Source organism: Anser brachyrhynchus (genome assembly GCF_964034855.1).
Source record: "Anser brachyrhynchus genome assembly, chromosome: 18".
Taxonomy (NCBI): Eukaryota; Metazoa; Chordata; class Aves; order Anseriformes; family Anatidae; genus Anser; species Anser brachyrhynchus.
The window spans coordinates 6,553,769-6,574,910 of NC_137711.1; the positions used below are offsets into that span (position 1 = coordinate 6,553,769).

The 21,142-nt window shown below is 40.4% G+C and overlaps 2 protein-coding genes across 5 annotated transcripts in view; one reads left to right on the forward strand and one right to left on the reverse strand.

Moving 5' to 3' along the window:
- The first annotated feature begins 51 nt into the window (after positions 1 to 51).
- LOC308179764 (ankyrin repeat domain-containing protein 40-like) lies at positions 52 to 9,356 on the forward strand. 3 transcript variants are annotated; one of them, XM_080560446.1, is made up of 6 exons: positions 52 to 423; positions 2,988 to 3,136; positions 4,010 to 4,483; positions 5,039 to 5,220; positions 6,803 to 6,856; positions 8,406 to 9,356. In XM_080560446.1, the coding sequence occupies exons 1-6, from the start codon at positions 302 to 304 to the stop codon at positions 8,430 to 8,432; spliced, it is 1,008 nt and encodes a 335-aa protein (XP_080416572.1). In that variant the 5' UTR covers positions 52 to 301; the 3' UTR covers positions 8,433 to 9,356. The 3 variants fall into 3 exon arrangements, with proteins under 3 accessions (XP_080416572.1, XP_080416573.1, XP_080416571.1); XM_080560447.1 differs by lacking the exon at positions 6,803 to 6,856 and having other exon boundaries at positions 53 to 423; XM_080560445.1 differs by having other exon boundaries at positions 64 to 423; positions 6,803 to 9,356.
- A 699-nt stretch (positions 9,357 to 10,055) lies between these two features.
- Positions 10,056 to 21,142, reverse strand: part of ABCC3 (ATP binding cassette subfamily C member 3) — a 48,442-nt gene continuing 37,355 nt past the window's right edge. Inside the window, exons 20-31 of one of the 2 annotated variants that reach the window (XM_080560365.1) lie at positions 20,394 to 20,499; positions 19,674 to 19,827; positions 18,156 to 18,363; positions 17,281 to 17,549; positions 16,319 to 16,518; positions 16,090 to 16,216; positions 15,246 to 15,347; positions 13,996 to 14,142; positions 12,850 to 13,008; positions 12,332 to 12,498; positions 11,138 to 11,332; positions 10,056 to 10,478 (exon numbers count right to left, since the gene is read on the reverse strand). In XM_080560365.1, coding sequence (XP_080416491.1) covers positions 10,370 to 10,478; positions 11,138 to 11,332; positions 12,332 to 12,498; positions 12,850 to 13,008; positions 13,996 to 14,142; positions 15,246 to 15,347; positions 16,090 to 16,216; positions 16,319 to 16,518; positions 17,281 to 17,549; positions 18,156 to 18,363; positions 19,674 to 19,827; positions 20,394 to 20,499 — 1,943 coding nt within the window. In that variant the 3' untranslated portion in view covers positions 10,056 to 10,369. Of the gene's footprint in view, positions 10,479 to 11,137; positions 11,333 to 12,331; positions 12,499 to 12,849; positions 13,009 to 13,995; positions 14,143 to 15,245; positions 15,348 to 16,089; positions 16,217 to 16,318; positions 16,519 to 17,280; positions 17,592 to 18,155; positions 18,364 to 19,673; positions 19,828 to 20,393; positions 20,500 to 21,142 lie in introns of both variants that reach the window. The other variant, XM_080560364.1, reaches the window with a different exon arrangement.

The window sequence follows — 21,142 nt, forward strand, 5'->3', positions numbered from 1 at the left end:
TAGACGAGGCGAATTCCCTAGAAAAGGCCAACTTCACAATTTGGGAGCCCACAGGAGCAAAGGACAAGAGTTGGCGGCCCAGCGGGCAGGGCTGCGAGTAGGAACCAAAGCTCCAGGCCGGGGTTGTCACAGAGAATAGCGTCCCCCAGCAGAGTTTGGGGAGCGGGGCGGCTCGGGGCGCCCTAAGGCCGGCCGGGGGGGCGACACCCCTCGAAGGGAGCCGGGGCCCGGCCGGGGGATGGCTCTCCGAGCTCGGGGGGCGCCGTAGCGGCCGGGGGAAGCCGCCGAGGGGCCGGCCGCCATGGAGACGAAGGAGCTGCAGGAGCGGCTGCGGGAGGCGGCGGCGCTGGGGGACGCCGAGGAGGTGCGGAGGCTGCTGGGGCTCGGCGTGGACCCCAACTCCCAGAACGAAGTCAACGGCTGGTGAGGGGCGGCGGGGCGCGGGGGAGGCCGCGGGGCGATCGCTCCTCCTTGGGAAGCGGGCAGAGCGCCGGCAGCGAGGATTTAGGGCGAAATTAAAACGCCAGCCCCTCTCGCCAGGCGCTCCCCTGGGGGGGTGCCGTTGCTCCGAAAAGAGAAAAGTGTCAGTAAGGCGGCTGTGGGTGCTGAAAACCCGAGGTCTCTGCCCAGCTGCCTTTTATGCCTTTGTGCCTCTTCAGGTCGTTGTTGTCCGTTTTTTTTTTTGGAGAACGTAAGGCAGCACAGCGAAGTAGCCGTCAGAAAGTAAACTTCAGCTTGCCAGGATGTGTTCCCTTATCACCATGCTTATTTTTTTAACTTCTAAACTGGATTGGAAGATTACTTTCCATTTTACGTGGTAAGTTGCAGGCTGTTTCAGTGACACACAAACTCTCTTCAGCTGACAACCCTAAACCCAAAACTTTCCTGCAATGTCCTGTCCCAACACTTGTAGGTTCGGGACTACACCCCAGACCCTTGGGCATGGGAAGTAGGATTTGCTCAGGCATTTGCAGAAGCTGTTTTCCTGAAGTTAATTCAGCCTGTAGTTACCATGCTACATTGTTTCTAATTCTAATTAAATTAAAAAAAAAGGAATAATAAAATTAGGAAAGCAGCTGGACTTTCACAGGCGAAAGCTTGACCAGTAACTTTGAGAAATGTGGGGCACTGGCAGGTTTCAAAGTGTGGCGATTAAAACTGGAGCTTGTAAAAATCTTAAGACTTTGAATTATCTTGGCACGTAGGGTAAGCAACTGCTCGTTGTCCAAATTAGTTTGTATCTAAAACTGTCACATAGGAAAGAAAGAAATCTGACATAAATACAAGTTTTTAAAAATAACAATCTGGTCATTTTTAACTATGACAACCGATGGAAGTTTGCTGTTATTGAAGTCTGCTTGTTGAATTTAAGTTTCCCCAGTGAGCCTCTCAGTATCTCTGATGCAGAGGTGCTGCATAATTACGTTTAGATGTGTGCTGGGGCTGAGGGTAGGCATTACCTCTCTGCACGAGACCACATGAAATGCTCAGGATGGATTCCAACATGAGGCCAGTGTTATTGAGGCTTATGTGCCTCCTGAACAAACTGCACATACACATGTTGTACACGTGCAGGGTCCCACACAAATCTCGGGGACTTAACATAGAGAAACAGCTTATAATAATCCTCACTGGAGGGTCATCACGTGAGCAATAAAAGCAAATATTGACACATGCTGTGCACTTTCTCCCCCCACTTCAGTCCAAACTAGTTTATGATTCAGCAGCGTGCTACTTCTGAATTTAGGGAAACTATTCACACTTAAGGAGATATTTGTGAGAGGTCCAGAAAGCACTGCACAGCAAAACTACCCTAACCTGGTCTGAATTTCTTGAAGCTTGTCTCAGATTTTGTGGGAATTTAGGAATACTTTCTGCTAACAAAATTATCCCATTTTAAAATGGTATTTTCTATCTGAAATGCACAGCCCAACCATGGAGATGGAGTACAGGATTCTATAATATTGTTAGGAGTATCAGCTCTTTAAAAGAATTGGCAACACAGTTCCTAGGATAGTCTGAAGAAAAAAATGTGTACGCATATACTGACACTTATGACACTTCAATTAGACTTAATTCTACATAATAACAACACTTGCTGCAGTGACTAGTGCCATTACCTTTAATTCAAAGATACTTTCTGTCATCAAGGTGCATTAATTTTAGTAAGAAGAAATTGTAGAAATAAGCCTTTTGTTTTGGGTAAATCAAGTTTAAATCAGAATACATAACAATGAACGGGGTTTTGCAAGTTATTTTGTCCTTCCATGGTTTTGTCTAACTTGTACCCCTCCAATAGATCAGATTCTTTATTTTCTCCATACGTTCTCTTTTATACACGAAAATTCAAAAGAACAGAATTTTGTATACCAAGTTAGATGTTATTGGTCAAGATGCAACTGCAGTATATTGACTGTGTTTCTTTCATGAAGAAAAAAAAAGCACAGTGGAAAAAGCTTTTTGGAGCTTGACTTGCAATTGAAACTTGTTTCCATTATAAGTATGTTATTTAGTTCTGCTGTATTTTATTTGATTCTTAAAACAAACATGCACCTTGGAGAACAGTTAACTGTGTTCATTTTTTTCCAGAAAAGTTTCCTTTAACTAGAGCTAGAGAATTAAAAGGTAAAAACTAGAGAAAGGTCAAACATTGCTAGAACCTAAGATAAGGAAAAATGGCAAGACTGTACAGTAGGTTACAATGTGCAAGTCTACTAAGTCTATGGTACTATCACTGATGACGTCTTGAACTTTAAAAATACTGCTGTGGAAACTTGGTATCATGATCATTAGAGCAAGGGAAAACTGCATCAGCAGGTGTCACTGCAGGCTCCAAAACCAGCGTGAATTTGCAAGGGGCATTGCTATTAAAACTGTTTTTATGTTAGACATGCATTAGATCTTGTTCTAATATGCAGCAAGAATGTGTGGAAATCAGTCTGCTGTAATTTAGTATTTCAAACAGTGTTAACATCTTCCATGTGCAGGACTTGTTTGCACTGGGCATGCAAACGGAACCATGCTCCAGTGGTGGCTTACCTGCTGCACTCTGGTGCCGACAAGGAGATCCTCACCAAGAAAGGAGAGAGGCCGGTCCAATTAACGTCAAAGAGGGAGATTAGGAAGATGCTGGGAGGTAAATCTATTGCCTATGTGATGCGTGCTCTTTAAAGATGATAGGAGGAGGCTGTGCAAAGCACTTATGTTCCAGTCTTATTTTGCATTGCCAAATACTGTGTTAAGTTTTCATAATAACTGTGGCTTGATCTCTAGGGTGTTTGCTTAGTGAGAAACCAAAGTTTAAGAAAGGATTACCAACAAATTCCATACCCAGCTAGCCAAGTCTTTTTCCCCAAATACTGAAAAACTGTAAAAGCTGTATTTTGAAAAATGCCATGATTAAACCAGTCACAGATAGATGCAGATTCCAATTTTCAAAAGGAGAACAGGGGAAAATATCTCAAATTTGTATTAAACCCTTACAGTGTACGAGCAATAAGTAATTTTCCTGTTATTCTATGGAATTTAGAACCTGTTCAATAAATTGAAAATTAGCAGCCTGGAGAAACAGCTCATTAAAACATATTGCAAGAGCATTTTTGTTGCACTTTGTAACTGCTGGAGTGGAGTAGGCTTTGCTGCAAGAAGTGATAAGTAATTTGAAATATGGTTGATTAGCAACCTCTCTTCCACTTTGTATTCCTTTGTCTTTGTTTTCATTATTGTCTCCCAGCTGTTGAATTGCTAATGTTTCAGTTCTCCCAGGACTGTGTGTGCTTTTCCCTTTATCCCCTGACTTAATATCAAACATTATAATACCCTTTGTTTTTCATTGCCTTATACATTATGAAGATGATAGCATTGTACCACCAGAGACCATGTAACAATGTGCCGGCTGCAGATTAAAAATAAATAAAGGTTTTAAAAAAGGCAGTATTTAGAAGGAAATAGCGCCCCCAGAATTATTTGTATCAGATTCTTGGATAATGTTGTTTTGTTTGTTTTACAGTGGAAGATGATGAACTACCAGAGCTAAAAAATGATTCAGAACTGCCAATCATCCCTAATTACCTGGCTAACCCACCTTTCCCTTACGTTTATAATACCACGAGTAACAATATTCCAGATCCCTCTGTGAATGGGAGTATCTCGTGTACAGAATCGCAAGATCCTGACTCTTCTCCTTTACCCGACACGGAGACGTGCACGCGGGCATCAGCACAGCAGAATGCTGCTCCTGAGGCAGCAGGCAGTAAGGGAGCTGCACCATCCTTGCCTGGAGGCTGCGCCGTACCACGATGCTCAAATCCTGCCGTGCAGAACGGCCCCGTTTACCAGACACCTGCATCTTGGAACAGAAGTCCTCCTTCGCCAGTTGGATCGAAACAGCCTGGACCTCAGCTAGGGAACGGCTCCTGCACGGGGCCTGTTCCAACGTTTCAGCCGGTTTTCTTCACAGGAGCTTTTCCACTTAATATGCAAGGTAACGGTAAAAGCCTTTCTTCTCACCTTTTCTTAGAAATTCTCTCACCTTGGACAGTGAAAACGGACTAGTCAGCGTTATGTGTACTCACAGTACTTCTAGAGGTTTTCAAGTTCTTGTGCATTAGGCATCCAGGAAACATTTGAAGGGAATTTAAGAGGCAGATATGCTGTTTTTGCTGGAACTTGTTATTAAAATATTGATGAAAACACTTGCTGTTTGTCTCAAATGCTATAAAAGCTTACAGAAACTAGGGTAATCCACTTCTCTAAATGACATACCCTTCAAATAAAGAATGTACGTAACCAGTCAGCTGGAGAGAATCTCGGCTGGCTCAGTCTGGAGAAAGACTTGAGTATTGACGTGATCTACCACTTCTGTGGGTAAATATTGCCTGCCCAAACAGGGATATTGTCCAGTTATTTGCTTTTTGGGGATCCTTGTATTATTACAAATGATAAAAAACATGGCTAATAGAATGTAGAAATATTTAGTACATTTTTTTCCAATTCTTTTACACATCTGCCTATGAATGTACCTTTTTATTTTGAATAGAACTGGTGCTTAAAGTTAGAATACAAAATCCTAGTCTTAAAGAAAATGACTTCATTGAAATTGAACTGGACAGACAAGAACTGACCTATAAGGAACTGCTCCGAGTGAGTTGCCGTGAGCTGGGTGTTAACCCTGAACATGTACAGAAGATCAGAAAATTACCAAATACAATGCTAAGAAAGGTAAGAACTCTTAATTTTGAATGCAGTAACTTATAAGAAAGATTTTTAGGTTACCATGGAAAAGTAGTAGTTCATTTATCACCTGCATTATGCCCATGTTGCAAAAAGATGACAATACTAGTTTGTAGCGATGTTCACTGTCTTAGAGACTAAAACACTGAAGAGGAGGAGTTAGGTGGTTAGTTGTGTCTGTTAGTGCATTTTTCACCTATGACCCATGCACTCAAACAGCACTGTAGTGTTTTATAGATTCCTTCAGACTTCCTAATGTTCTGGCCAAAGTTCCGTAACAGTCAACTGCAATGTTTGCAGAAGGTACGTGTTAACCAGTCACCGATTTTTATTATTACTATTTATATTCTAAGTGTTTCATGATTGGTCACTTTGAACTGGGCAACTAAAAACTCCCTTCAACTTTCAGCACTTAGTAGTGGTTTTTCTTCCTATTAAAAAGTTCTCAAGTTTCTTTATCATTTCCTTCCATAAACATTTAGTATTGAGCCCTATTTATATCTGATTTCTCCACGTGCAAAATCATGCTACTGTGACCTGTTAGCAGTGTTTAATAGGCCTATAGCACTTAACTGAGTTTTTCTAGTTCAAGAAGGACTGTACACAGTTCCTTTTTAAAAGTATTTGAGAAATATTCTGAGTGCAGGTCTTTGAATGTAACTTTTTTCACTTCCATGACATTTACCTGTGCAGCAGACAGAAAATGAACCTGCTGACCTGTTTTACTAATTAACGGTTCACCTCTCTTTCACTCTCAAATGCCTCTACAGCATTGTTAGCATCAGTTGTGGAACTAATCTGATTAGTACTAGATTAATAAATAGACTTCAGTGTACTGCATTTTCACTGAGTACAAGATGAATTACTATTTACTAGTCAAAAAATGGAAAAGAAAAAAAAAGAGACATTAGCAATTCTATCACTTGCCAACTTAGGTTGTTGTTGAAGGGAGTATCTCCAGCTCTTGTTACTTCAGACTGCCTTGGTAGGATGCAGGACACTTACTGTTCCTTGCGGTGATACAAAATTAATTCTACTGAATGCTGTCTAGCAGCAGAGTACTGCTGCAGAGGGGATCAGAACTTGAGCTGTACTGTGGGAGGGTGCCTTCCGTCAGTCTCTAAAGATGCTGCTGAAGCCAGCTCCAGGATGGTGTTGGTGGGCTGCTCTAGAGGAAGCTGTGTGCAGGACCTTCTTGAGTGGATGCAAGAAATCAATTCATAAGCTTCTAAGAATTACCAAAAGGGGGAAGAATGGGGGCTGAGGTGGAGATCAGAAGAGTATACTCAAGGAATATAGCATGCAGTAGATCTTAGAAGCACAATTCCATTAATCACTTGCACTCACTGTCACAGTGTTGCTTTCCTTCTAAAAACAGGCAAATAGCTGAATAGGGTCCCAGAACAAATATAAGATGCAGCAGGATGTCTGCCTTCCAGTTTACTGTAAAGAACTGTCATATTTATGGATAAATACATACTTTGTTTTAGTATAAGCCTACTATTTAGTTTACCTCTTCTAAATTGAACATACAGTTTATCACCTAACAACTGACTGTATTTATTTAAAGGACAAAGATGTTGCAAGGCTACAGGATTTCCAAGAACTGGAGCTTGTTCTAACAGTAAGCGACAAAAACTTCCTTTTCAGAGTCCCAACACTTTCTGAACGGAGTGGTTATAACAAGAAGGCATCAGAACTGACATACTAATTGTTTAAAGAATAAAACAAAATATTTGTATCTCTCATTTTAAAATAATATTTGAAATACAGTATCTATAAGGGCTAATGATGTGAAAAAAATCTATTTTGTTAACCTTGAAATAAACTAAAGATGTTATGCACAATTACAGCCTCTAGTTAATCTAAGAGTAATTAATCTGATATGAAAGTAGGTTATGCAAAGGAAGTATTGGTAAAAATACCTGTTAATGCAACACTTTTCCTTACAAAAAAGGATAATCTTGAAATACTGTAGAGGTAGCAGCTCTCAGGGAAAGGCTTACCTTAAACTGTTCTAATAATTTGCTATAAAATAGCAGAGGTACTCATGCTAAAAAACCTGCCACGAAACCCATTTAATATTTGTACTGAGTCCATTACCATTAACGCTTTCTAAATCATTTGTTTTTAGTCAGATCATATTTAGAAGGAAAAAAACAGGAGGGTTTAAATCTGTGGAAGAAGCACAAAACTATGTCTAGTTTGAATACTATCAAGTGACTTATTACCTGTGATTTCTTAATACCTGTTTACACCTTTCCCTATTTCTCAGGTTGAAACAAAAAGTGACCGTAATTATCCAAATCATAAATATGCTCTCAACCAAAATCATAGATCCATTTTATTGTTGTCTGTCAATATATAGTATTGACACGTGCAGTTTAAAATACTATTTTTGTTACTGTATTGAAAATACAGTTCTCCAATGCTGCTTTTATGTTCCCCTTTGGAAGCACAAGAATTGTAATTTTATTGAATTCTTACCACCTACATTCCTGACAAAAAATCATGTATTGAAACTTTAAAGTTGCCTGTGTAAAAAGAATCTAATGAAATGCCCAGGGTTTTCTGAGCTAATATGAAAATCTTGATGTTCCTATGCAATGTACTTTTTTCTTGTTTTTCCTCCAATGACTTGTGTTTACCCATATTGCTTACTGAAAAAAAACACTATTCCTGTTCCATAAAAATCCAAAATTGGACTGCTGTGATATGAAATTCTGATATAAATAAATTGAAAAGTATTTAAGACGGTGAGCTGGATTTTATCTAACTTTTTAGGATTTTAATATTTACTCAGTCATCTGCATTTGAGGTAGAGTTCTATTCTGGTAGCATAACTGTAAAATATGTACTATGAATTAGATAAAAGAACTAAAGGACTAGATATAAACAGGCAGACAGAACATACCAAACTGGACTCAATTTGCCACAGCTTGTCTTCTCCCCTCTTCCCTCCTCGCCCCTCCAGTTTCTTTGGAAACTACAGCACCAAAGGACTTTGTTTTCATGTTGTCTGATAGAATTTACAGCTCAAGTCAGCTGTACGTTGCACATGGACCTGTGAAATGGGTCTTACAGCAGTAGCCTGCAGAGAAGGGAACCCTCCAAACTAGCTGGAGGAAGTGCTGAGGTGAAAACCCTCTTAACTCTTACCACTCTTCTCACAGAAGATGACTTCCTCTGACTGGCGTTAGGTGTCCTCCACAGCCTTTTCTCCTTTCTCGGAGACAGGGACAGGAAAAGTCGTCGCTCTTCCCTGGCAGTCAGAGCTGTCGCCCGTATTACAGCTAAGACAATAGGAACTGGTACCCGGGTTTGCCCACGCTCTCCCATCCAGTGAATAGTCCTCTGTGCAGTGGGAAGCAGCTTCAGCAGGAGTGAGCAGGCACACAAGGGGGAGCCCTCTCCCTATCTGCTGTGTAGGCAGATGCCCAGCGTTCACCTGAAAGCACAAAGCCGTGCAAACACCCAAATTTCCTGCGTCAATTACCTAGATTGAAGCTCGGTCTCCTAAGGACAATAGCAAAACATTTTGTCACAACAAAATAGCCTCTTGTGAAAGTGTTAGAGGTCAAATGTGGTCTGAGTCATCGGCAATGTTGATTTCTTATACTAAAATGCTGGTGGTATATTACCTTCTGTATAATGGAATAATAAAATTCTTGTTGCTTATATCATGCCTTGTCTATTGCGTTGTCCCTGGCACACAGAACAGCTGTGGTTTATGTACCGGCTCTCTAAATGCCAGCTAAATCCATAAAGGTACCGAGCTGTTGTGGATTAACTAGTCAAAAGTAATGGAGAAAAGCTCAGCTGCTAGGCTGATTGCCTTCATTGTTACACTAATAACATTGTGCAGATGCTGATAGATAACTATGCATTCAGAAGAATATTTTTTTACATTATGCAGTTTATACACAGAAGATACTATTAACACTCCTAACTTAATCTGATAAGTGTATAACCATTACATTACTGTATATGATAAATAATTCATTACTTTGTGCATTGCTATGTGAAATGTTAATTTCAAATGAATGCTTGGCTGCAGATTCTTGTTTCAATTTAAGAAGTATCGTTTGTAACAATTAATAAATGATTATTTTTGTCTTCTCAAAGTTTTTTGGAACTTTACTTACAGAAAAACATAAGAACTTCTTCTTGCGAGGTAGTTTTCCATAGTGCTTCCTACACCAAGTAGGAAGTGAACAACTAAAGCAAAGGATGTTCTATCAGGTTCTAGAAGCACACGTTGCTTAAAACAGTACTCCCCATAATTTGAAGAGACTTGGCTATCAACAGTAAGGTAGACACTTCTGTATAACAAATAACATTATTTCAGGTGATAAGTGTTGAAAGAGAGAAATAATATACTCATCTATGCAGAATGCATGTTCAGCTTAAGTCGAGACTTACTCATGGCAACTTCATACAGGAGAGGTAGAACAAAATAGCAATACTTGCGTGCTGATCATGCCCCTGCAGGCTGAAGTGGGCTATCCTAACCTGTCAGAAATTGTGCAATTATTTACATTAAGCCATATCTGTAGCTTTAGTTTTAAATACAAGTTATTCATAACCCTTAAGTTGAAGAAGGAATTTTACAATCCTCAAGTTTCACTAGGTAGGGATACCAAAGGTGCTGGGATAGCTCACAGCCTTGAAGCTGACGCATTCATCTCTTTTCTCCTGCAAGGAGCAGGTTGGAACCACTCAGAAACTATACGTTCTTTTACTGTTTTTTCAAGCTGAGCCACTGGGCCTGTGTTTCCACTTCAAAACCAATGAACCCTTATACATAAGACACAAAACAGGTGTATTTTGTACCATGAATATAATTTACTAATTATAAACCAGAATACAGTACATATTGCCTTGCGATACATACATTGTCTTGACAGAGTGTTTGGCATTCTTTGGGAAAGAAGCATATAATAAAATATTTTATAGAAAATATTTAAAAATATAAAATTCACTTTCTGGTCCTTATAATTGTAAAATACTTTGTTAATATATCACAAGTCTACTACAAAAACTTTTGTAAATTACAGTACATTCACAAGTCACGTTTGTGGCAAGTCAGTAAAAAAAAAAATTAACCAAAAAAAACCCTCAACAAGGGGTCGTCTTCTCATGCTAGTCCAGCATCTTTAGCCATACTGTAGAAAATACCCTTTGATGCTATAAGGTTTGCAGGTGTATCAAATTCAGCTATGGTTCCGTTGTCTAAAACAAGAATCCTGTGCAAAACAAAAGGTGGCGGTAAAAGATATGTCAGAATTCCTCACAGGAAATGTGATACTCATTTCTATCGCAAAGCAAATACTGCTCTAATCTTTCTCTTGACTATTTTGCTCAATTATTTTCACACGCTGAAGCACAACAGATGATAGACATTCTCCCTGAACTGTTGTTTGACTTAAAAAGGTACAGCGCAATCACCATCTCCCAGAAAAAAAAAAAAAAAAAAAAAAAAACAACCCTAAATATGGTTCCATTGGTAGCTTTGTAAAGCATAGTACTGCAAAGCCATGGCGAGGCTTTGGGGAATGACTTGAAAAAGCTCATTAAGTATAGTAATAGGTTTTGAAATAATTAATACAACGCAAGTGAAAAGGTTACAGCAGCTGCTGGTTAAAAATGGATCTTCAAGTTTGTTGACAGTGCCACTCATGCAACTGGGTAGTATCTCTTGCACAGCTTTGCTTAATGGATATAGAACTTATGCCAACTGTATCAAAATCAAGCCCGGATATTCTAGGATTATATGGCTTAAACATTATTGCTTATGTACTATCTGACAAGAGCACCAGTGTGACTATCTGGAGACAAATCAGACCCTGCTTCACATACCCAGCACACTGGCAAGCCCCAACACATGCACCATTAAGTGTTTTACCTCGTGTAATCCATAATTGTGTTCAGCCTGTGTGCTATTGTCAGCACCGTGCAGTCTTCAAACTGAGTCCTAATTGTCATCTGGATAAGATCATCTGTCTCCAGATCGATAGCTGCCGTTGCTTCATCTAGGATCAAGATTCTTGTCTTGCGAAGTAGTGCCCTTGCAAGACAGACGAGCTGCCTTTGGCCAACACTGCAAGCAGAGACAAGGCTTTCACAGAGGCCCCACTGCTCCTTAGCTCTCCATTGTTCAGAATCTCTTGTTCTGGAGCAGATTACTCATCAAAGTTACCGAACAGGAAAAAAAATTATTTAGCTAACAGCCCAGCCTGATAGGCCTAAAGGAAATAAATACACATTGCAGCATTACTCAGCTACTTTCAGCACGTGTTTGTTCATTAACTGACTTTGTTAACTAGCTGACCCAGTACTTAGAGAGCCACCAAATGTCCCCTTTCAGTCATTACATCAAAAGTCAGGGAAATTAATAATTATAATGCTTCTGTCTGAGTTTTCAGAAACACGCAGAGGTGTAACAACATTGGATATACACAAACTTAAAAAAAATTAAAAGTTCTGAGGTTGCAAGTCCTTTCTACCATCAAAGAAAATAACTAGGCAGCTCACAATACCCCCCCCATAGCTCCCCAGACACTGCCTTTGAGTGTCTCTGAGGGACAAGGAAGGAGCTGAATGTCCATCACACAATTTGGTTACACTGTGGTCACAGAAGCCAATACAGCATATCCAAGCATGATTTATCACACCATTCATGTCTTTCTTCATGGATCTTTCAAAATAATAACAGCAAACAACCATTGATGAATTGTCAGTACAGACAGAGGACTCTTACTCAGCACAACAGTTACATGTTACCATGGCATTTCCCTTCCTACCAAACCATGGTTAAGGGATCGCCTATTCATAATACCCTGCCATCCTGAAATTTCTTTCTATACTGATAAGACAAGATTTTGGTTTGGGAGAAATTCTTCCCAGCAGCAAAAGTGAATCAGATCGTTCCTGGAAGAGGCGGAAGAACAACATGTTTGAGCCTTACTGGTTTTCTTGGAACAGCTGGCCAAGTACTTCAGGACACAACAAACTACAGTGTAAATCTGTGCTCAAGTGTTACTCGCTGTTAGGGCTGAATGAAAGCTCAGTGTATATTTCTAATCCAAACATTCTTTACCTAAGATTTTCTCCACCTTCTGAGCATTCGTATTCCAACATGGATGGCTGACTGCTGACAAACCTCTTCAAATGAGACAGTTCAAGAGCTTTCCATATTTCTTCATCTGAATACTTATTAAATGGATCCAGGTTCATCCTCAGTGTTCCAGAAAAGAGAACAGGATCCTGGATAGAAAACAAGCTTCCATTAGACAAGTGCTTTAGCTGTTTTAAGTACAGGTATTAATACACGAGTTATTAAGTGTCTATTGCATTGGAGGTGGGCTACCTTCCAGTCCTATCCACTATGAAAATACATCACATTATACACAGACTCTAAAGATATTTTACTCTAAACTCTGTTTTATCACCCACCATCAGCTTGTGAGATGGCAGGACAGGACCACAGAAGGAAATACAATGACTTGTTGGTGTGAACCCATTTTATGAATGCAACAAAGCATTTTCCTCTGTGGTTTAACTACTACTGTTTGTGGTTTGATAACCTTCCTTTATTGTGACACACGGAAGCTGTACCTGAGGAATAATTGTTAGCCTCGATCGAAGGTCATGGAGGCCGATCTCTGAAATTCTCACACCATCAATTTTAATTTCCCCTTTTGCAGCTTCCAGGATCCTAAAGAGACAGAGTGTCATGGAGGACTTCCCTGCTCCAGTTCTGCCAACAATCCCGATCTACAACAAATCAGAGGATTAACAGCAACGCATAGAATTAAAAACAAAAAATACCACCAACAACAAAACAAAACATCAAGATGTCTCTAAGAGGTTTTATACCAGATAGGAATCTGAAAAAATAACTTAATCACCCTTCTCTAGAAAACTGTGTCATACATTACAATGAATGTGTTGTCATTCCCATAATTATGTACAAAGGCCTACGATCATCCTACATGAGTTTGGGCGATTAGCTGAAGTACCCATGTTAGGGATTACCTATGTTAGCATAACAGACAAGGAGCAAAAAATAGGTTTTTAGAGTACAATTCAGACTTTATCATAAGCACACATATCTGAATTCCAGAAGGCAACTGTCATCCTGTCTGCTTAGTATAAGGATAATAATGCGTGGCACTGCTTGAGCAGAGGGTTGAACCAGATGACATCCAGAGGTCCTTTCCAACCTCAACCATTCTGTGATTCTGTGATAATGCCCTCTTCTATTAATAGCCTATTGACTGGAGGACTTTCCCATGCTAGTTGTTCTGTTAACAGCACACAAAGCCCAGCACTTTCAATTGAAGCATGAAGAGAATCTCCCAGAACAAAGACAATTTCCCAATTAAGAAAGCAAAGAATGTCATTTCCTTCCATGCCAAAAATTTCACAGGCAAAGCCAGATTGTGGAAAAAGCTGGAATTCCTTCTCCCATCTACATCTCCTCAGAGAAGCATTTTTGTCACTGAAATTCTGTCACTTGCAATCACTGGTGCCTCCTACGCGGTAACTCGATGCCAGCCTAACTTTTAAAGTCCAGAAAGACCCACGCAGTCGGTTCTGTTGCTTCCTGCCTGGAGGATGCTGCCACAGTCGTTACTGCTGGCCAGCTTATGTAGTCTGCACTACTGAGGCAACTGTGCGCATAGCTCTTGTCCTTTATCCATGGTTGTCACTGGAGGCCCAAAGCAAAGTTACAACAGAGACGTACAGCTGGTTACTCACCTTCTCTCCACCGTGCACTTGGAGGTTTAGATCCTTCAGCACTAGGTCCAGGCCCTTCCTGTACCTCACTGAATAATTCACAAATTCCAGCTCGCCCTTGGATGGCCAGTCTTCTGGGGGACTCTTATCCTCAATTACCCAGGGAGCCTGAAGGACACAGAAATTAGAAATGCCTCATACAGGTTTAAAAAATTAATAATTCAAACTCAGATACAAACATTAGCATTTATGGGTTACTAGAAATATAAATGATAAATTGAATTTCTAGTTACAAATTAAAAATAGTTTCTTAAGCATCCACCCATTTTGGTCATTGTTGTGAAGTTTACAAGAAAAAATATATCTGAGCATATGAAGTCAAATCCTCAACTGATATAAATTAACATTTTTCCCATTAACTTCACTTATTAAATGGATCCAGGTTCATCCTCAGTGTTCCAGAAAAGAGAACAGGATCCTGGATAGAAAACAAGCTTCCATTAGACAAGTGCTTTAGCTGAACACTATCTGTTCCATGCCAGCTCAAGCTCTGGCTTATAATATACATCACACATCTTGTCTACCTTCTTTTTTTTTTTTCTTCCATATCAAATACTTTATCTCCAGAAATGTACACTGCAGCTCTCCTCACACCATCCATTTCCTAATTCTTAGTTTCTCGTATACACGGGGCTAACAAACCCCACCATGTCCACAGAGCAGCAGATTTCCCAGCATAGCTCCATCTGCTACCTTTAAAAGTATTTGGCAACAAAAGAAAATGATCGAATGATTTTTTCTGGATTAGGCAGTGCAGTGTTCCTGGAGATGTTCTTCTCTCAAGGGAGAGGAGGTCTGATTAAGCTGATTAAATATAAATACTTTTGAAAACATGTGCGTAGACTGATAATTGTAGTGCAGCTGTGCTCAGAGGCAGGATCATAGCACCATCTACGCAGGTAGGACTACGCATCAAACACTTCAAACCCAATGGGAGCAATATTCTGATGGTGAAAATCATATCTGTTATGCTATAGCCACTCACACTAGCAGAAAATGAGATGCTAAGCACAGACTGCATGATAGCAGTAATAATTCGGAGCTGGGGTAGCATAAATTACAGTTCAGAGTGTGACATTTGTTCAGGTTAAATGGTAATACTCTCAGAGCAGGAATTCTCTCTCAAGAGTCTAAAGAAAGACCAGGTAAACATTGTGTGTTAAAATTTTGCCATGCTTGTTAGTGAACGTGCTTGACTCTCAGTAGCTGACCTCTGTTTCAGTTTCTGAATACTCTTTTATTCTTTCAACAGCCACAATGTTAGTTTCAAGATCAGAAGTCATTCGGACCATCCAATTCAGAGACAAGGTCACCTGGTGAAGACAAGGAACAAAATATTGCCCACAGAGGAACAACAACAGATTTAACAAAAGTGGATACTGTTGTTAAGACATGAATTCACACTGACATTACAAATCAAGTAATTACCTTTGCATCAACATTAATACAGATACTGGGACAAGACATCCACAGATAACCAGGTGTTCATGTGAAGAAGGACATGTTTCCCATGGTGCTTTAATAACTGCCCCACAAAAAAGTTGGTTTCAAGTCATTCCCCAAAGTCATGCGTCTCACCTGAAAACTGCTAACAGCAGTCCTGCACACTCATTGTATATAAAAAGCTTCTGACAAGAGCGAAACCATTAAATCTGCTCAACTGTTCATAGCTTGGGTGAATATAGTTTATCTTGCTATTTATGAATTCTATTGATCTCCCTGTGATTACCCAGACATGCAGATGTTCTATGTAGCAGGCAAAACTTGGGACACATCAAGCCCATGCTGCTCAAATGAGCTGCTGTTGGCAGGTGCACCTGACATTCTTGGGCTGCTTGCACGCTGCCACTGGAGATACAGGGGTGCAGCACACCCTCAGTGCTCCCAAAGTGCCCTGAACTGCATGTGGACTTGCTGATGGCCTGTCAGCATTCAGTGTAAATCTCTGCTGTTTCCAGATATTCCACAACTCGTTTTTATTATTTCCTTACTAACTCCAACTTTGACAAGTACTTAAGTACTGCTAATTTATCAACAGAGAGCTAGAACACATACCTGTAGTGCATAAGATACTGAAAGTCCTACCAAGCCAGCATTCAGGCTGTTTTTACCAATCACAGCAAAGAGGGCAGCAAAAAGGACAATACAGTTCCCCACAAACTCAACTCGAATGCCCAGCCACCTGGTCAATAGGCAGACATAAGAAGAGAGGTAAATGCTTGCTTGGACCTGTTGTGCAAACACAAAGAACTAAGCAGAAACAAGAAGTTATATTCCTTTTTACCTGTTTGATGCAATGCCAGGATAGTAACTCTTCTGATTTTCATCCACCTTCAGATCACTGATGTCTACAAAGGATTTCTCTCTCCTGTAGGCTCTGATGACGCTGGCTCCTGATATTGTTTCTGAGAAGTGTGAGTAGATGGGAGATCTGCTCACAGACTCCAGACGCTTCAGCTGACGGGAGGTAGCTACATAGAATCGCTGCCATTTTTTGGACAAAGTTGAAGGGTACATGAAATACTTACTCTTTTAATTATCAGCAAAATGATTATTAGGTTAAGGGATTATTAGGTTAAGGATTTAAAGGAGATTTTTAATGATGCACTTAAACCCTTAAAAATATTCCCTATAATTGCAAAGTATTTCAAGTAAAGTTACCTTTGTTTCATTCCAAACTAGAGTTTTGGGTGACTGCCATTTCTACATACTCTAAGATGAATTTATCTATGTCACTTTAAATTCAGGTAACATAGCGTAACAAAATGAATGCATTTGTAGGAGCCTCATTTTCCAAGAAAATGAGCATGAATTTGTACCTCCATTATCAGGTCTCTACATACTAACATATGCTTCATTTTTGCTCAGAAGTCAATAAAATTGATGCTATTTTCAGCATTTTAACTCCTCTCCACCTTAACAACTTGTCAGTACGTCAAATACATGCACATTTCAATATATTAAAACGCACTGCAGTTCTATCTCTAGCAGTAGGCTTACTTGTTATTACTTAAAAGCAAAAAAAGTTATGCCAATTTATTTTATGACCATGTCCCACAGGAGACACTTCCTTTACTGGGAGAAGTAAATAATGTTTTGTCTACATAAACATGGTTACTTCAGATACTGCAATTTTTTTTGATTTGTTTTTCTTAAAAAAAAACACCAAAAACACCCCATAAAAAAAAGAACACAAATAATGCAATAACAGCCATTACAATGGTAGTGAGATATCTTTCCAATTACCTGAACAAAGAAGTACAGAATTGCAAGTGGAACTATAACCACAGCAAAGAGCGGAGTACTTGCTATAATCACAATCATTGTCGATAAAGAGGTGAAGAACGTTCCAAGGAACATCAAGATGGTTGCTGGGATGACTTCATCGATTACATAGATGTCCTTTGAAAAGCGGTTGATGATTCGGCCAGTTGGAGTGGTGTCATAGAAGGACTGTGGTGTGCGAAATTTGTTCTCCAGCAGAGCCGCATGAAGCGTCCGGGCTGCGTTAATGCCTCCCATTGCCAGGGTGAAAGAGGAGACAAGCACTATGAGGCCTTCCAAGTAAAGAGATGTGTTAACCAGCAAGTGTGATGTTACCGATTTGCAGCTCTTTGACCCTCAAGCAGCTCCTGTTGTGCTAGAAGCCTTTTTGCTTTACTATTTCCCTGTCCACCTCCCTCTTACCACGCACATCAGCACCATGGCATTGTGGTCACTGCTGCCTAACACACAGGAATACATCCTGTGGATTTCACCGTGCTGTCCACACAGGACAGATGCACAACTATCTTCCCTCTGCTTTCTGCAAGCCTCCATGAAGACCTAATGCTGCAACTTCATCCCAACCTCTGTCTTTTCTGCACCTGAGTTTTCATTGTCTCACTCCAATTTCTCTCTCCCAAGCTTCCATGTCACCCATTCAAACCCCTCCAAAGGCTTCACAGCACAATTAAAAGTAGGGGACTGAGCTCAGATTTTGTTGGCTCTAGCTTTCTTTACTTCCCTTGTTTAGGATAGCATTTTGATGGCAATTTTGGGCCACCAGCAACTAATATAGTGGCTTTCCCATCTAATTCCTCTTTGATAAATACTAAGACATGATTTTTATCTGGTCTCACCTTGCAAGAGGCCCAAGGCAGCATAGACTCCGATTCGCATGGATGTGTTGTGCTGAGTCCCATTTATCACTGGCTCGTTGGTCCAGTCACTGAGCCACACATTGGCCCCAATAGAAGCAGCATTTTGACAGCAGTATAGGAAACATATAGCTAAAGAGATGACAGGGCTGACAGCCTTCATGTATTGCCAGAACACTGTTAGCTTTACCTGCAAAATCACACACCAAAGCTGGTTTGTACAACTTACAGAATCAGAAGTTTAGACAGAAAAAAGAATCCTTCAGCAGAGGAACTACTAAGTTCAGAACTGCCCAAAATCTAACAGACTGCAGAGAAGAGTTCACCTGTCTGAGCTCCATGTCAGGGCGGTAACTTTCTAAACAAGTCAGAAGCTTATCTGAAATATTCTTCTCCTCCATTTTGATGAACTGTATTGTACTAGTTTTGTGGGGTTTTAGTTTTTAAGACTGCAAGACAGGCTGGGAAGAGGTTTATCAAACAGCTGCAAAGGATGGGTAACAGGAACAGCAACCAAGCCTTTCAGGCAAAAGCAGCAACTTGCCAGGCATATCCAGCTCAGGACTACTTAAAGGGCCTATCCAGGTTCTTTTTTAGGCCTCCATTCAAGTGTCTTCACAGTAAGTTCTAAGGTAATGCAAAAAAAGGCAGAGAGGCAAAAAAGACAGAGGCTCGGGACACAACAGTCTCTAAAAAGGCATAAGGAAGAACAATTTAGAGAACAAGTGTTGCTGATTAGGGACTTTAACAGCTAAAACAATTCACAGAAACAGTCAATTAAATGTCTGTGCTACGAAGCATGTACATCAGACAGTAAACAGGACATGTTGAGTGTTAGGACACCTTCTGAAGTGGTAGGAAGAGGCTTTCTTTGACAAGATCACCCTGTTCCTTTTCCATCCCCTTTGCTGTCCCTGGATTTTATGTCTTTATTCCTATCTTTTCTTTTTCCCTTTTCCTCTCTTTTTTTCTCTATTCCTATTTTACTCCCTGGCCCTGCTCGCAGAGAGTGCAGCCCCTTTTGTACCCATGAGCATAAACTGCTCTTGAAGATGATGTGGAAGGTATCGTTTAGACAGAACAGATCCACTGGCACGCAGCAGGCAGCTGGCTTGTAGAACCCACTGCTGCAGGTCATCAAGTATCTAGTGCTGCAGCTGGACTTGCACAGCAGCCAAAGGGTTTAAAGACTAACAGTGCTGAAAGCTCTGCAACGCAAAGACAGAGCTGACAGAGTGCAGTGCTATGCAGTATCAGGTGACTGTGGCAGGAGCTGGAAGGGATTCTTTTCTTCCCTAACTACATAGTCTTTGCCAGGTGCAGAATTCCCTGCCAAAAGCCCAAATTTGAAGGATCAGTGGCCACCAGATTAATTCCTAAAACGTGCTGTCATAATTTATACAATGCATTTAACAGAACTGGATCAAATGTAAAAATAAAAATGATATTTTTTCAAGCAGGAAAAATGAAGAAAAAGGAAGGGAGAATATCACACTATACCGTTCCCGTTTCAGTGGTTTCTGCCTGAATAAGTTTCTCGTTAGGATTTTTTCTTGGCAGAGGAGGCTCAGCTGGCTTCTTTTCACAGACTCTCCGTTTCGTTGACATTTTGTTGGGACATTCTCCTCCCTCAGAAGATATTACACTAAGTTGCCTAGTCAAAACAATAGAGTCATTAGGAGAAAAAGGGCATATTGTGGCTGTGCTAAAGCAAGAATAGGATGCAGCAGACTGGACTTCATCCCAGCTCTTTTGCTCTGTTCCCATGCCAGCCTCACTTACAGATATGGATGTACGTAGGATCCCCATGGATGTAAAGTGATGTTCAGTAATGCCAGAACTATAGTTCCTAACAAAGGCTGTGGCAAGGGCTGGACACTTTGATACAGGGCAGTCCTCATTGCAATACAGGCTTTTCAAAGCTAGCCCCCGAGCTTCTCCGTTTTCACATCAACAGTAACTGGAGAGTGTTCCAAGGGTATGGTTATGAAAAAAGTTGCTTTAAGAAGTTGGTTCAATTTGGATTAAAAAGAAGATTGCAGGAACAGCTGTTTGATCTTCTTTGCATGTTCTTTCACATTTACTTTCAAAAGGACTCTATAACAATTTATTTTTCAGAGGAAACTAAATCATAGACCATGAGACAGTATTTGATTAACATCTTTCAGATGTGTTTTACCCCAGACACAGATTATAAACACAAGAGGACTTCACGTTTACCTAAGGAACTGTTTGCGGGCCTCGTTCGTCACAGGTTCGTTATCTGCCAGATCAGTGTGGATGCTGAGAGTGTCTTCAGCTAGCAGGACCTCTTCCTCTTCCACCACTGCAAGACAAGATTACATCTCAGATTCTGCTGAGTGAAGCATAAAGCAGAGAAACAAGTGGCCAGGCAAAGCAAGAGTAATGAAAATCAATATCATAGCAGGAAAATCATAGTATATAATCCCATCATTAATCACCCCCAACGGCAGTAGTCACATCCCTTCGGTGCATCACTTTACTAAATTGCAGAGGTCTTCTGAGGCAGATTGGTGACCAAATGCATTTACATCTCATTGCCTTCGTGCATCCAAAATGCTAAGTGATAGAGTTATAGTTAGTTCTAGCTAAATTTACATATAGAACATGCTCTAGGCATGATCTTGGGATGGTGTCTCATGTCAGGAACTACTGCAAGCCTCTGCTATTGCTAAAAGATGCCATGCATGTTCCTTTCTGCCTGTCTGGTGAGAGCACAGCACTGCAATCAAAGAGCGTGAGAACACTGCTACACAAAGGAAACTTTTACCTAAATACTTTAATCCTGCAATATTTTATCAGCATAAAACCAAGCTTAAAGGTAACCCAAGATTAAAATATCATTTAACTTGTGTGGAAAAAAAAACACAAACAAACTGAAGAACAACATGTGAACAAAGGAAGAAAACCAAATTCTGTGTAGCCCTTATGATAGCAGACCCCAGTTT